The sequence below is a fragment of the Helicoverpa zea genome, chromosome 17, assembly GCF_022581195.2.
Source record: "Helicoverpa zea isolate HzStark_Cry1AcR chromosome 17, ilHelZeax1.1, whole genome shotgun sequence".
Classification (NCBI taxonomy): domain Eukaryota; kingdom Metazoa; phylum Arthropoda; class Insecta; order Lepidoptera; family Noctuidae; genus Helicoverpa; species Helicoverpa zea.
Window position 1 is genome coordinate 9,366,554 of NC_061468.1, and position 17,741 is coordinate 9,384,294.

Here is a 17,741-nt window from a genome sequence, read left to right on the forward strand (position 1 = left end):
TGTCTACATCCGGACTTATTAAAGAAAATTCATTAAAAAAATATATTCAAGAGGCAAGACGGGCTGTCTTTGGGTACAAACTCCGAGTAACTACTGCAGACGAAAAATATGTAGGTACCTGTAGGTACCTGTAGGTACCTGTAGGTATTTTATGCGAAAACCATGTAGTTAAGATATTGACCAGACTTCTAAAGATTTTAACAAATAATAATAAAACGAAAGGGACATGCAGGTCTATAGTATGACGTATAGTTCAGCAGATGTCTAATATGTCCTAAATTATTCATAGGGTATTCGGATTGCTTTTTCAAATTATTGGCTCCTGTAAGCCATAAAGTTTTACCACAGATTATCAGGTTGCTCGGGATACCAAAGATTACCAGAGTCAAGTTTTCAGATAGAACCATGTGAAACTGGTAGGTATTGGCGTGATTGGAAGCTGACCCCAATCAAGTTGGGAAAAGGCTTGGCAGATGAAGATGTTAGCTCCTTTCCTTGTTTTTCAGCACACTCAAGGTACCTGGGTAATAATTATAACGTGCATTCTTCATAGGGTAACGATACATTCGGGCATGGATAAATGCTAAAAGAAATAAATATGAGTGGAGAAAAGACATGAGTTTTCTCGGGCAAGTTTCAATCAGCGGTTTAACCGCAGCATACCTACCTGCTCATTTTCGCATACCTACCTAAATATATTATTAAAAGTAGGTATTATAATAAAGGATTAATTATCCTTATAGATAAACTTATTTATATTTAAGTGCCTACAAAATCTTTATTTTTACCTGCATATGAAATGCAGTTTTCGAAGCAAAACTATTTAGAATATTTTAAAGGATTGGCCGTTGGTATTCAACAATGACCCATTAACATTTATGGTCGAAAACTCCTATTGTCTCTGGCAATGTGACCACGAGCTTTTTTATCTGTCTGTCGCGTCGGGGGATGAAACCCATTCGAGGAACATCACTTTTTATGTCAACCTTGGAATGAGACTTTTGCGACTGAAAAATGCATCGGACAAGTGCGAGTTTTACTCACGTAGGGTTCTGTAGTTTGGGCTGTGGTTGAACGCATCATTACAATAATGTGTGTGTATTTTTGTTACTTCTTTACGCGCAAACGACTGTTCGAACGGCTTTTGAAGAAACTTCGGAAGTAATTTTCTAATACATCAGACTACCAATTATTATAGGCTACTCTTTGTATCTAGTTAAGGAAGTACATAGTTCCCTTGGGAAGTGGATAAAACCGCTGCCGGAAGCTAGTAAATAATAAGCAATGGATGCTTAGATTCTCATATTTCGTAGTAATTAATCCTCTTAATTGTGATTCATCATTGCACTTCATCGTTTTATTGTGATTAGTATTAGGTAGGTATTTCGATTTTTTTTGCTACGCTACCTATATTTCCGTCATTTTGATTGAGCCGAACAAACAACACTACAATTCGAGCCATGTGGAAGGTGCAGTAACATACAATGCCCATTAAAAGTGAAGCTAGAAGTTTGCTAAGTTACTATATAGGACAGTCGGAAGAGTTAGCTTCATATACCTTCGCCGAAGCTTGGCCTTGTTTTATCATCATGCATGCTCCTGCCCTAATCACAATTTTATAGGGATACCTATCTAAGTATATCTCGTTGCGTCAAATACAAATGCGTAAGTAGAAAATGCATTCTTGATTTCTGTTGCATTTCTGGAGTAAATTCGTTGATGTCTGGCAGTGACGTGTTTCATGACGTAGCGGCAGTACCCAACGATTGCTACTGGTGCCTCAAACCAGAATAAATTAAGGAACACTCCAGGAAATGACTCTGAAATCCAGGAATGCAACTTCACCCTCAGCTCAGGGTTCCTTTCGCACGGGACCCCAAAAATAAAATGAACCCATAATTACGCCACATTAAACAAGGTTAAGGATAAAGTGATTCATCTTATAATTCGTAGTAAAGCGTCGTCACATATAAAATATTTAATGAATGTAGGTATCGGCCGATATGTAACGTGTTGCGAATTCATACCGGATTATTTAGCGAATACATTAAATGCTACGGAAGTTATTGAACTATTGTAATTGCGCAATTGGAGGCTATTTTATGTAAATCTTCAAAAAAGTAACTACAGATATTTTAAAAATATTTAAAAAATACACATTGAAAAGAAATCCTCCTGTCTATACCTAGAATGCATTTTAAGGTACCTTGACGTTCAATAGACTATTCTGATAAGACTCAAGTTATAAACCTAGTTACGATGTAACAATATTAAAATAATATTCAGAAGCTTTCCTTGTATTCACACGTAGTACAGTCCCAAAGCTTTTGTGTCGGAGCTCATTATACCTAAGTGACGATAAGTGCTTGCCTTATAGCAAACTGTCAGATCGTTGCCATTTAATTAAAAATAAAAATAGACAATATAAAAAATAAGTGCGTCAATGCTTCATGAGAATTCGGAACCTATGCTTTATTACTTGTTTTGTTTTTATGTCAATAAAATATAAATAATTATCGTTTGCAATTATAGCACTAACTAGGTTATTTACGGAACACCCTTACAAGAAAAGCTTTTTACACAGTCGCAGATAAATGGAAACTGTGCAATCACCTGCACAAATATAATCAAAGTTCGGCCGAGAGATTCAATCAAACGTGAAAATGTGAATGCAATTAAAATTACTGCAACAGACATAAAAAAATATAATAAGTATAGTATAATGGTTAAAGTACTTAATAGCAGGTATTTGGGATGAACAATATAAGTTAATTTGAAAGGAAATCACAAGATCACGTACTGGTCCTGCTACCACTTTTGGGACAGGGAAAAATATTTTCGGCCCCATCAACCGTGGATGCAGTTCTAGAGGCAGGTATACGGAACGCGAAATAAAATGTTCCGTTAGTGTTCAAAACGAGGCCTTTCCACTCACGTTATTATCATTATTTAATACTTTTTCGCACTCACCTAACTACTTTCGGTTTTAACAAACTTTCGACCACGAGGTTCTTATATAATTTTAATATTTGTTTTTATTTACGACCCTGGTGATTATAGTAAGTAATTGGTTTATAATCATCATGATTTATATTCATGCAATTGTTGTGTCGTTGACTGTATGTACCTAAGAGTTATTTATTCCTTTTCTTTAGTATATAATTTTATCTACTTCCTAAGATTTTATCTCCAAGAGAAATGTACCTACATAGTGGAAGTTACGTCGTCCTTTTTTTCCATGTGTCAATTGACATATCGACTCATCAGTATTTGGACATCCACCTGCCATCTAAATAATAATAACTTAGACAATAATTTAACGATTAATTTCGTAGATTTTCCGTTCCATTTAAAACTTGTAATTTGCTTAAGGTCGCTGCACAAATTATAATTAAATCAGCCGCGGGCCCCTTCACACTTGGTCAACTAGGATAGAGGTAGAAAGATCGTAGCGGTCACCTTCGAATCGCATTCCACCTTCTAGTATGAAACATTTTGATAATGTCAATAAATCTTCTTGACATTTAGACTGTTTATATAGGTATTATAACATTATTAATTTATGTTTCTTTAGGATGGAAGCAGATTAAAAAAACTGGTCCGCTGAGACGTATGTCCTTAATTCCTTGAGTACCTACGAACGTAAGAATATTTTACCTGTGTGGCATTTGACCTGTAAACTATTAGAAAAGGACCAATCACTACTTTTAGTGGTTTATCTAGAAATTGCGACACACTGTCCCTATAGGACTTGCATTTTTTTTCATGGTCCTTAATCGGTGGAAGTTGATGAAGATACTCGGAAAGCACGGAAATTTCGGTGCTCATCGGACCAACACAACGAGAGTGCGCGAGTGATTGGACTCTTGCCCTAACTAAAGCACCTACCTATAGTACCTATCTCTTGTGCAGTTCGCTGATCCCTTGAAGAACAGACCTACAATTAAAAGCTGAAATAAATGAAGTATTTAGTTTTAGGGAAATGGTTTTTTTCATATATCTGAGTAGATTCTTCTCACTAAATCTTGGCTCAGTTGAATTTTGTCGTTTCACGCTATATTGTTTCAATGTGAAAGCGCCTTTTGAGCCTTTGACCTCTCTTGACCGACGTACTCACAATTCAATGCCGAACGGACAGCCCTAACGTAGGAGCAGTCACCATAATATTTGAATGAATTTTCATTCAACAGTCACAGAAACAAAGCTTCCTACAATCCTGCGCTGCGTACCTACAGTTCCGTACAAATTGTAAAAAGTTGCTAATGATAAATGAACTTTAAATATTAAACTTATTTAAACCCATTTTTTTACTTTCTTTTAATTTTAAGTTTCTTAGATTATTATTATTTTTTAAACCTTCTGTCTAGAAATAAAAGGCTTTTTTTTTTTTTTTTTTTTTTTTTAAAGCCCATCGAGCTCGCTGTTGCTATTGATAATATATTTTTTCCTGAGAAAATCCTTTTTTTTTGTTGAAAACCAATAAAATTCCTATCTGCGTCAACTTAATGAACTTCGAGGCATTTAAGGTCAAAATTTTGTGAACGCCGTGACTCCACTACGACCTCTATCGGACATTTTCTTGGCTATACATCATGTAGAAGAACTAGATTCTAGATTTAAATGTTTTTTCTAGTAACGCTTTATGTATACGTAGGTGTAAATATTCGCTCCGTCGCAGGCGCCGGGCCCCACAAAAACACTAGATTTTGAAATTATAATGTCCACACGACTCGATACCGGACGAATGAAATTTGACTTTGGTATAGGTCGACGACTTATCTCCTGACAGATAAGTCTCGTATATTTCGAGGTTGTACATCTATTGAATTTAAGGAAAATAAAAGCTATTTGAACCGTAAGTAACGGGTTGCAGTCTACGGTACTGTGTTGAGACTACCTATCTAAATAGGAATCAATTGCTTCGTTTCATTTGGTAGATACCTATCCCACTATGAGAATTAGACGTAGGTACAATTTGTGTCATAATGTTTTCACTGATTGGAGATTGAGAATTAGAGTGGGTGGAGGCCGACCCCAATATATAGGTACCTAGAGATTTTCAGGCATTTTGAAAGAGGTAAAAGGTATAAAGAGCCGCTTCAAAAAACGAGTAGATACGGTTTAAGTGGGAAAGCTTTACTTGTAAAACACTAATGCGTGAAGCATCAAACGCTAACTTCAGAGATCAAGTTTGACGAGGACTCACGAGGAGGAGGTTTGATCACGAATTTAATCTAGAGATTTGCGTAGGTATGTAATTGATAGCAATATGTTCTGTTCATATAGTCACATCAAGGATTAAAAGAAAATTTTGATTTTATTCACCGCCTTCAGAGTGCCTGAAATGATGAAACCATACTGTTCAGAAATGAGAATTGATCGAGTATGCATAATATATCAGTGTTTGTCCCTGATAAGGAGATAATATGGTGGAAGATTGATGTGTCTGACGGACATTGCATATATTTTCAATTTTATGGTTACCTACCATGTTGCTACGAAATGTGCCTGCCAAAGTATATTTTACTTTATTCAAATTTTATTAGGTATAGTGGGATTATAATTAGATACAGTAACGTAATTATAAGATGAATAAAAAATTTAATATGATAGATAACGTTAATAAACACAGTGAATCTTTTACAAATTGTTGTCTCAAGTAAGCTCGATGATGACAAGTCCTCAGAGGCTGCGGATGTTCATGGGATCCGTATTTTCGCCGCCACCTAAATGGTCACTTATAATGAAAACTCAACAAAAGAACGTGTTTTTGCTATCCCTGTCGAGGAGTCCTAAATAAAATAAATACAATCCATGTCAAAGTTATGTAGGCAATAGTGTGAACAAGCGAGATATTTTTATTAGTCTCTGGTTTTAGTTTAAAACTATTTTTTGCAGTGTTTCAGATAGGGACATAGGAAGTCGGTTCGCATTTGTATTGCAAAATGTGATATGTTAATTTGCACCCAGGCTTCTCAATCATGAATGCAATCGTAACGCATGCATGCATTGTAGGTATTTACTGAACCGGACTGACAGTCTAGTAGTGCCTGAAAAAGGATATATATAGTTAGGGTTGTTTCTATTCGGTTGCGGAAAGAGTTATCTCCGGACGCGGGTGGAACTACGCGGAAAAAAGCTATATAGGTAGGTACATATATTTGCGTTATTAAAACTTTTTTGTTAGTGTTGACGATAGATGCTTTATATGTTGTTACAGATTTTAATCTTCTACTTTCAATAAGATTGATTTCTTTACAAATGCTCATTAATTAACATTGACTCCGAACTAGGGGATCCTGTTTCTTGGCCGCTTTATGACACCATCCAAATTATTCGTTCGGCTTAGTAATTGTGGTCCAAAATTGCATCACTCTATTAGGTACCCAATTTCTGAGTTCTAAATACCTAGGCCACGTTCTCATATTTTTTGTCTCATTATTTATTCATCCTTACTAACCCAATTAACTAGAAGTTTTTGGAAAATATCGACCTCGATGGCGCAATGGTTACCATGCCGGCTGCCGAACCTGAGGTCCCGGGTTCGATTCCCGGTTCGGTCAACATTTGTGTGATGAGCATGCTTGTTGGCCGTGGTCTGAGTGCAACAATATGTATTTATAAATATGCATATATGTAGCTGTATGTAGTTTATCCGTTGTGTTAGCACCCATAACACAAGTTAATTACGTTTGTTGCCCGTGGTACTACCAATAGTACTACCAGTAGTACCACGGGCAAATTTTTCTTCCCGTAGTACTACCAAACGGTCTGGTAGTACCACGGGCAAGAAAAAACTACCCGTGGTACTACTGTCAATATTTTAGGTTTTTTTCAACCCTTTTGTTGTCACAGTTGATATTGTCATCCTAGAAAGAGAATTGAAATATATATTTTTTTAATGTGGATATATTTTGGTACTATTTCGTAAATAGATCTGGTAGTTGTGAAATTTTTCATTGCTCAAAATCGACAAGAGTCAAAAACACTTAGTTTTTTTTTCACAAATTAGAATTGAATACCTTGATCTCGTGGGATTTACTTGATGTATTTTATGCTATCCTGGTACTTGGTCAGCATTTCCGTCTGGACATTGGAATACTCAGGTAAGTTATGCTGTCTTGGTACACGGGGAGAGCAGATGCATCGAAATTCCGAGATTGGTAGGTTAACTCCGGTGATTGATAAAAAGTTACGTGTTGCACTCGAGTGTAAAGATTTTTCACCTTGTGCTCTTTTGATTCTTTCGCTATCGCTCAGGATTCTAAGTTTTGAAACACTCGCTACGCTGCTGTAGCGAGTAGGCAAACAGTCAAAGTCCGAACTTATTTCAAATATTTTTATATACATCATCATCCTCCTGCCCTTATCCCATACAAATATTTATTTTAGGCTCATGATTTTTAAAAATTAAAAAATCGAAAAAATTTAAAAGTAATATAAAAAGTCATACAAAAATAACAAAAAAAAGATATGTAAGAAAGAGTCACCTACTCCAAAATAAATTATAACAAAGAAATTTATTTGAGAAGAGCACCAGTTGCGAAGTGCACCATTTGAGCATGATGTATAATTTGAGAAGTGCACCTAATGCGTCAAACCCTATGATTCTTTCACTGTTAGGAAGCTACACTATCTGCGCTGAACGCAAAGTACGTTTTAAATCTAATTTACAGAAGACGGCCGAACCAAAAAAATAAAGTACTAGGACAGCATAACTTACATGTTCATATCAATACCTACTCAATGCGGTCGATAATTTTAATGAATAACACTACCTACTTAATATAATACTTATCTACTTAATATAAATAAAACGAAAAACGTAAGTAGATAATTAATTCTGATTTGTGAAAAAAAAACTAAGTGTTTTTGACTCTTGTCGATTTTGAGCAATGAAAAATTTCACAACTACCAGACCTATTTACGAAACAGTACCAAAAATATCCACATTAAAAAAGTATATATTTCAATTCTCTTTCTAGGATGTCAATATCAACTGTGACAACAAAAGGGTTGAAAAAAAACTAAAATATTGACAGTAGTACCACGGGTAGTTTTTTCTTGCCCGTGGTACTACCAGACCGCTTGGTAGTACTACGGGAAGAAAAATTTGCCCGTGGTACTACTGGTAGTACTATTGGTAGTACCACGGGCAACAAACGGTTAATTAATAACTTACCATGGGGCTAACCGACCGTGTGTGAAAAGGTGTCCCGACATTATTTATTGATTATTGCGTTGCTTATTAAGCGACTCGTTTGTCTCTTCTATTTTTGTTAACTACCTACAGCTTGCGATGGATCCCGTTATAATGATGATTATACTTCAGATTAAATCATTGTGCTTTAGGAAACTAGAGCCCATTCCAGGTAAATTAGTTTGGCGATATTTAGGAACTGTACCGATGAATCAGACGATGGCGTCAGGACCTTTGAATAGAAGTGTGTATTTTAAATATTCAAAATCGAGTTCACGAACCTCATTTATGGTCATTATCCTAATAAAATTGATACCTTTTAAAACAAATCCTGCATTCTGTTGAGTTCGAAGACCAGGCGGGGGTTGTTGGCCGGCCTTTCGATCTACGTAACCCGCCCAAAAAGAATAAGTTCCTAAATGGTTCAAAAATCTAAACGAGGTCGTGGACCTTTGTAAATCAGTTCCGTAAGCAAAAAAATTTGTTTCTACATATTAAAAGGACTCACGGCGTCATGACTTTACCTTGACGTGATTAAATACAACCTTCGAATATTCGTCACTAAAATAGAAGGTCGTTGAACTTCATTTACTAATGTAATGACGAGAATTGTTTTACAATTAATTTAAATTAATATTTTTAGTAACAAATGTCACGGCATCGGTTGAACACTGCCGACTACCTGTGAGCCGAATGTGACAAACACTTTTTTGCTATTCCATTAAGTTAATTTGAAATAATTTATGTAATCTTTAATTGGATTTAAGTAATTTGCATACAGATTAAATCAAAAATATATTTTATTGAACAGAAAGATTTTGTTTAGGTTGCTAAATGTTGCACTTTGATAGTAAGGTACTCGGATCGTTACCTGGAAGTTAGGGAGGGTAAATATGCGATGCATAAATGAGAATGCGCACATGGGTTACACCCTTTGTTAGTCTCTCTCTCCGTAAAAGTGACCTGGCTGTTTATCTAGAACACTGAATGCAAAACAGCCTTTCATCACATCGTGTATCACTTAGGCTTCACCATTTCCGCGATATTTTTCACCTATTCAGGCCCCTCATAAATAATACGAATTTCAAGAGTAGGTGCCAAGAGACAAACAACGCAACGCAACGTCAAAAAACAAGTCACGCCATTCCTATGTATGTAGAACACATCTGCGTAGAACTACTAATAAATAAAATATTTAATTCTTTATCGATCGTCTTACATACGGTTAGTACATAATGATTAATTGTATTGTAGTTTGGCGCCAAAATTCCTTACAAAAACCAGCCTGAACGGCCGTGACTCTTTGTAGCAAAAAACTGTGAAGGTATTGAGTATTGAACTTGCCGAGATAACTCGATAGATATGGATCTATAAGCTCAAATCCGCCAATAAGTAATAATAATGAGCGTACTGTCCGCTCAACACATAAATAATATTGATCTCGATGCCTTTCAGTAAAGGTCGAAACATGGCAAGGTCTTTGAGGGAAAAAAGCATTTTGCATCAATGTTATGTTCTTTTTATAACACGTAATACATTTATTCAGGAACAGGTAAGGACAACACGGTAGGTAATTTTGAAAATTTATTCTTTGTAACGACTCAACACATGAGGAACAACAAAAAGTATTTAGGTTAACATAAATGAATTATCAAAGCCCACGAATGCTGTGGATGGCGACGTGGAGAAGAGGTTCAGTAGCTATCAACGACAGGTGAGCAGTACATTTTATCGCCGCAAAGCTTTTTCGCTGCAATCTGACGGTCACGTTCACGACGCATTTCCTTTAAGAAACAGAAACAACAATTTTCACGAATTATAAGATCACACCCTACATCTCCTGTTAACTTAGGTAAACCATTAAAAAGTTAAACTCCTGAAAACAAAATGCGGCTAAAAAGTAGTAATTTAAGTATTTGTTAGGATCGAGTGATTTCAGAGAAGCCAAAACTGAAATACCTACTTACATTAGTTGAGTGACTTTTTCATGAGTAAAATATGCTACCTACTTTCTTCAAATACAAGATCGGTGTTTAGACCATTAAAATATTTTTTTTTATATCACGGGTTTTGTTGCATACGTTTCGCAAGATACTTAGCTACAGGCCCCTAAAGTAGCGTGTTTTGGACTTACAGGTACCCACTACATAAACGCATTCGACGCATTGCCAATCTATCAAACAGTGAGTATATTTAGTGGAATCCTAAGTCCTAAGTGAAACAGCGTAGGTATTTTTGGATACCTACGTGTTAATGGGCTTTCCCATCTGAAGTTGAGACTAGGATCTACCCAAATTCAGCATAAGGATCTACCCAAATTCAGCATAAACATAGCGCCTGTGAAAGACATAGAAGTACGTAGGGACTTACGTAATGGAAACATTTCGTGCAGGCGCTAAGTTTCAAATTTTAGGTTCCGATAGGTAGGTATAGTTAACAAGTCTGAAATTATGATTTATATGTACCTATTTACTTACATAAAATCTCCTGAATTGCTTCATATGAGTCTGGCATTCCCTAAAATCGTCGATCAAATAAGAGCATTTCTTGACTCCTCTGCCTAAGCCGTATGCCTCCAAGCAGTCCAACAATGCCATCTCCTGTTGCGCACAGCGTCCTAACATTTGATGGGAATGTATTCCCCCTGTTATATCCGTGAATGGGGATAGAAAAAAAGGTGACAGAAAGTACATCATCTTTGCAGCTGTAAAATTAACGATATACCGATGTAAAATGCAAGAATAAGATCCTGTGATATGATCCAATTCTTTAATTGGCAGATTTGACAGGTTAGCCAAATTTTTTTCATTAAAATATCTATGGGAACCAGTATTTGTTCTGACAATGCTGAGAATGTCAGTGCAAGGAGGTCCAATGCCCAAGAATAAAACCACTTTACTGAGATAAAATATAAAATTATCGATGACATGATGAAATGATGTGGGAACAGTCCCAGAAAAGTAGAAATACTAAATAGAAATGCTCCCCATTTCAATATCTAACACGAATTTTACACATTTGGTTATTACTAGCGACCCACCCCGGCTTCGCACGGGATAACAGTATTTCCCCACTATTTTATGTATGTTATTATACCTATAAACCTTCCTCTTTAATCACTTATAAAAAACCGTATGAAAATCGGTTGCATCATTTTGAAGATTTAGGCTGAAGCCAAACGAGCGTAATTTTATGAGTTGTGAGTCGCGTATTTTCGGTAACTTATTTTACGTTCAACTGAATTTCTGTTAAGCTGCCAGACGGACGTAATTTATTCAGTTACTACCGAGCGTTGGTACAGGGTGTTTGTGTTGTCAAGTGCGATGGATCCATTGAAAATATTGTGTATTTATGAAGCATATTCAGAAGATACTTATTCAGAAGATGATACCAGAAAAAGAAGCTGGGTAAACCCACTCAATAGTGAGAGGCTGATATGTGGACAGTTCCATATATTATATGAACGTGTATGTGCAAATCCAGATATGTTTAAAAACTACTACCATATGCCATTACATGTTTTTCAAGAATTATTACATCACATAAAACCTTTTATTACTAAATCGGACACAAATATGAGACTAGCCATCAGCCCAGAGGAAAGATTAATAATAACACTCAAGTAAGTTTTAAAGTATTTTAATTATTATTTTACTTAAGTATAAAGATTAACAAACAAGCTGCACAGTGTTCTATGTTTCATCATATTCATTTGTTTCATTGGAGTGATATTCATTGGCCTGTGTTGTGTATCCTCTATTTACTGGTGTCGGGTAGTATTGATTACTGCTGTTGCTGTGGGAATCGGAAAAGGGTGATGAAAAATGAGGCCAGTTTGATTGTGTGTGCTGTTCTGGAATTTGATACTTGACTTTATTTAATGCTTTCATAACTTCCATGCGAAATTCGAAATTCTGTTTCTCTGTCATTTTGGACATCTCCGGCAAAAAAGATAATAAAAAATATCGATTAGGATCCTTATCATCATTATTCAACTTTTTGAGAAGAGATTCTTGAAACAGTGTCAGTGTTTGTTTTTTATTTTTGGTTCCGGATACAGATGGTTGCGATGACACTGTCTGCTTTGACGTCGACGGCTGGTTTTGGTACACAGGTGTTTGCATTGACGCTGGCTGGCTAGTAGACGGTTGATACAGTGGTGAGTCCGCTTCTGTGGATCTGAATTGTTCATCAAGATCTTCATCGTCATTGTTGCCAGTTATATTACTGTCATCGTTATCAGTGTTTTCAGAAGTTACATTTGAAAATGAGTTCCTTGACAGTTTGGTAACTTTTAGAAACTGCAATAAATCAAAATACGGGCAAACTTTCTTCTTCTTTGCTGCGCTACCACTTCTTTCATCGTTTTCTTTTTTTTTCACGCATGTAGTAATCTCTTACGGCTTTCCATTTTTTTAGCAGAAATTGTACTGAAAAGCAAAAGATTTAAATTTTAATAGGATGATTATATTATTGATTTATGTACCTAATAAAATTTAACTTAAGTTTTTTAAATTGTGTTCAATTAATTATTTTTACATTTTGTTTCAGGTATCTTGCCAAAGGTATTGATTTAAATACAATAAGTGAAGACTTCTTGATTGGGCGTTCTACTGCGTATGATATCGTCAAACATACCTGTATACAAATATGGAATGTACTTCAGCCTAATGAAATGCCAGAACCAAATGAATCTATTTGGAATTCGAACTCCGAGCTTTTTTATAAGAAAACTATATAATTTTCCAAATTGCGTTGGGGCAATAGATGGTAAACACGTCAGAATAAAATCACCTTCACACAGTGGTTCGAATTATTATAATTATAAGAAATACTTCTCTATCGTGTTAATGGCTGTGGCAGATGCAAACTGTTGTTTTACAACGATCAATGTTGGTGATTATGGAAAAGAATCGGATAACTCTATATTCAGAAAGTCTACATTAGGTCAAAAGTTTTTCAGAAATGATTTAAATTTACCGGAAGACAAAAATTTGCCCAGTTATACAAACGAACCCCAACCTTTTGTTTTTGTTGGAGATGAGGCGTTTGGTTTACACAGAAATATGATGCGCCCATATCCTAACAGAAACCTAGACAGAAACAAACGTATTTTTAATTATCGTCTTAGTAGAGCACGACGATGTGTAGAATGTGCTTTTGGCATATTAACAAATAAATGGAGGGTATTCCACTCTTCAATGCAAGTTAACCCTGACTTTGCCATTGATATAGTTAAAGCTACATGTGTTTTGCACAATTTCGTGCGAAGGAGAGTTGGAGCTAACTTTGACGATGAGTTTCTGAAGTGTCCTTTACAATGTGTTCAACAAATTTCAAATGGAAGAAGGTTGTCGAGTTCTGCTATAGCCACCAGAGATTTTTTTAAAAATTACTTCGTTAGTGAAGTAGGAGCGTTACCCTGGCAAAATCGAATCAATTCTGTATTCTGATCTTAATATAATCTTAATATATAATAAAGCATATAGATACGGCCGATATAGATGATATAATATAAATCATAAATCATCGTTTATTTGCACGAAATGTGGGTATAAGCAAGTTGTTACAATATATCAATAATATTTTCATGTTAATAAAAATATGGTAAAAAATACTCACTTTTCATTTCTTTGTCTTCGTTGTTCAAATTGTTCCATTCTTCAAAACAATTCTCAGCAACCTCTTGCCATGCTTTCTGTTTCAAAAACTTGTCACTATATGACTTTTCTGACAAATTCCATAGACATGGCCGTTGTTCAACTTCAACAATCAATTTTTCCGTGTCGAACATTTTTGCGAGCGAGAAACGTGTCGACTCCTACACATCCCGTAACGAACTGGCCCCGCTGACCGCTCTCCGCAGCACCCCTCCCTCGCCCCGACAGAAATTCGGTCGAGTTTATGCGCGTGAGTCGGCAGACAACTCATTTTGCGTCGTCGTGTGGTAAAAACTGCATTTTTGTATGAAACCGAATGCAGCAGAAATTACGCGACAGAAATTTCGCGACTCACAACTCATAAAATTACGCTCGTTTGGCTTCACCCTAAGGGTGAAGCCAAACGAGCGTTTTCTTATAAAAAAGCTCTTTATAAGAAAACGCTATAGTTTTCTTATAAAAAAGCTCGGAGTTCGAATTCCAAATAGATTCATTTGGTTCTGGCATTTCATTAGGCTGAAGTACATTCCATATTTGTATACAGGTATGTTTGACGATATCATACGCAGTAGAACGCCCAATCAAGAAGTCTTCACTTATTGTATTTAAATCAATACCTTTGGCAAGATACCTGAAACAAAATGTAAAAATAATTAATTGAACACAATTTAAAAAACTTAAGTTAAATTTTATTAGGTACATAAATCAATAATATAATCATCCTATTAAAATTTAAATCTTTTGCTTTTCAGTACAATTTCTGCTAAAAAAATGGAAAGCCGTAAGAGATTACTACATGCGTGAAAAAAAAAGAAAACGATGAAAGAAGTGGTAGCGCAGCAAAGAAGAAGAAAGTTTGCCCGTATTTTGATTTATTGCAGTTTCTAAAAGTTACCAAACTGTCAAGGAACTCATTTTCAAATGTAACTTCTGAAAACACTGATAACGATGACAGTAATATAACTGGCAACAATGACGATGAAGATCTTGATGAACAATTCAGATCCACAGAAGCGGACTCACCACTGTATCAACCGTCTACTAGCCAGCCAGCGTCAATGCAAACACTTGTGTACCAAAACCAGCCGTCGACGTCAAAGCAGACAGTGTCATCGCAACCATCTGTATCCGGAACCAAAAATAAAAAACAAACACTGACACTGTTTCAAGAATCTCTTCTCAAAAAGTTGAATAATGATGATAAGGATCCTAATCGATATTTTTTATTATCTTTTTTGCCGGAGATGTCCAAAATGACAGAGAAACAGAATTTCGAATTTCGCATGGAAGTTATGAAAGCATTAAATAAAGTCAAGTATCAAATTCCAGAACAGCACACACAATCAAACTGGCCTCATTTTTCATCACCCTTTTCCGATTCCCACAGCAACAGCAGTAATCAATACTACCCGACACCAGTAAATAGAGGATACACAACACAGGCCAATGAATATCACTCCAATGAAACAAATGAATATGATGAAACATAGAACACTGTGCAGCTTGTTTGTTAATCTTTATACTTAAGTAAAATAATAATTAAAATACTTTAAAACTTACTTGAGTGTTATTATTAATCTTTCCTCTGGGCTGATGGCTAGTCTCATATTTGTGTCCGATTTAGTAATAAAAGGTTTTATGTGATGTAATAATTCTTGAAAAACATGTAATGGCATATGGTAGTAGTTTTTAAACATATCTGGATTTGCACATACACGTTCATATAATATATGGAACTGTCCACATATCAGCCTCTCACTATTGAGTGGGTTTACCCAGCTTCTTTTTCTGGTATCATCTTCTGAATAAGTATCTTCTGAATATGCTTCATAAATACACAATATTTTCAATGGATCCATCGCACTTGACAACACAAACACCCTGTACCAACGCTCGGTAGTAACTGAATAAATTACGTCCGTCTGGCAGCTTAACAGAAATTCAGTTGAACGTAAAATAAGTTACCGAAAATACGCGACTCACAACTCATAAAATTACGCTCGTTTGGCTTCAGCCTTAAGCATACAAGGGGACATAGGGACAGAAAAAGCGACTTTATTTTATACTATGTAGTGATGACTTTCCTCGTCGCTGACAGTTCATATTGGGTAAAAATGAAGCGTATTCGTAATTTGCCTACTTTATGATATCCCTGAGCAAGAGCTTGTAGATGAAAAATTAATTAAAAATTTGGGTCAAAAATTCATATTATAATTTAAAAACATTATTACTTAATTAACTCTTTATAACAGGCTATTTTACCAATTTCCGATTTACGAGTAGTTTTGTAACACCCTGTAAATGCAAAAAAAATCCTTTTAAAATAAATTACCCTTAGCAATAAAATTGCCTAAGTCTATAATAAAATACGCTAATATAACATATTGAGCAACATACTAGGCCATGTGATGTTGGTGGGCTGGTAGGGTCGCCATGTGATGTTGGGCTTGCCAACCTTCTGACAGGCAGGGTCCTCAGGTGGCAATGATGGGTAGACATCAATAAAATACAGAACTACATGTCGAGGTACAGATGAGGTAACTAATACCTAAAGAAGTGAAGTTAGCATATTTATTTGTTTAATACATTTTGAATGTTATTTCACCCTTGTAGTTGAGTATACTTTGTAGCATTAAAAATAAATGTGCAAGTATTTGATCGTAATATTTATTTACACAGTATTACACTTGAGTGGCTGAATAAATTGTAACTATTGAAAGGAGTGCTAAGCATATTTAGAAACTGTCTACTTTAGGTGTTACGTATTGGTTGTCTCCCTTCAGTTTTCCTTCAGCTATTTGTCTGTCACGTTCCCTGCGCATTGCCTGTAACCAATGAATATGAGTAATTCATTAATATGCAAAGATTTCTTATATACACAACAGAACCTATAATTTCTCAATGCACAATGTCTAACAAGTATACTTACACAAGTATATTTTCTCTTGTTTCATGAATATATAGTTCTTATCATATAAGACATTCACTGCTAAACATACGCTTCCCCCACTGATTAACAAAAGGACAGGTTGAAAGTGGCCTGGGTCCTGCACCTTATACATATATGTATATTAAGTTATAGGCCAAAAGTATAGTAAGAACTATTTCAGAAAACAGATTACACCATGGCACCATATACACATAGCCAATGAGATTTGTTTTGACAAAAAACTATGTAGTTACTGGAAAATAATAGTTGTAACATACCATAAATCGTTTGTACTGTTTCATAGATGTTTGGCACTCATGGAAATCACCAAATAAATGGGAGCACTTAATCTTTCCGCGCTCAAGCCCGTAGGCCTCCAGGCAATCCATGTAGCGACCCTCCTCCTTCTGGCATCGTCCCAGCATTTGATGAGAGTGAATACCTCCCGTCAAATCCGTGAATGGGGAACGTAAGAACGGTGAAATCGACATTGTTGTCGCTGAAAAATCACAAAAAATACCCTGTTTCACCCCGTCTAGGTTACAAAATTACGTAAACAAATGACATCCAATAATTAAATGTTTATGTGCTGCTTTTGAATTAATTAATTTCGCACTTCGTGTAAGTTGAATAAAACAATTGAAAATAAACAGTTTTCGGCAGTGAATAATGATTACCTTTATTTTTCAAAAATCGAATACAATCACTGGAATAGAAATGCCAGAAGTTTTGACAGAAAACCAATTGACAGACATGTTAACGAGCAGGAACTTATCTGCTTACATAAAATAATGTAACGAACACAAGTGCCGTATGTAATGTAAACGCATATAAACTCTTGGAATGAAATAATCATATCTGATTTAGAATTTAGATGTACACATTGTTTAAGTAAGTTAAAATATATTTTTAAACTTGACTGTTGCTGGCTCTGTAAATTAAAAATGTTTTG

At 35.5% G+C, this 17,741-nt stretch overlaps 1 protein-coding gene and 1 long non-coding RNA gene across 2 annotated transcripts; both read right to left on the bottom strand.

Moving 5' to 3' along the window:
* Window positions 1-11,457: 11,457 nt before the first annotated feature.
* LOC124638535 lies at window positions 11,458-14,243 on the bottom strand. The gene is made up of 2 exons (XR_006985368.1): window positions 13,823-14,243; window positions 11,458-12,630 (listed from the first exon to the last, which is right to left on the bottom strand). It is a non-coding gene; the product is annotated as an uncharacterized LOC124638535 (long non-coding RNA).
* A 2,268-nt stretch (window positions 14,244-16,511) lies between these two features.
* On the bottom strand, window positions 16,512-17,618 carry LOC124638057 (NADH dehydrogenase [ubiquinone] iron-sulfur protein 5). Its single transcript, XM_047174864.1, has 3 exons — window positions 17,467-17,618; window positions 17,068-17,288; window positions 16,512-16,685 (listed from the first exon to the last, which is right to left on the bottom strand). The coding sequence occupies exons 2-3, from the start codon at window positions 17,278-17,280 to the stop codon at window positions 16,596-16,598; spliced, it is 303 nt and encodes a 100-aa protein (XP_047030820.1). The 5' UTR covers window positions 17,281-17,288; window positions 17,467-17,618; the 3' UTR covers window positions 16,512-16,595.
* Between the last annotated feature and the right edge of the window lie 123 nt (window positions 17,619-17,741).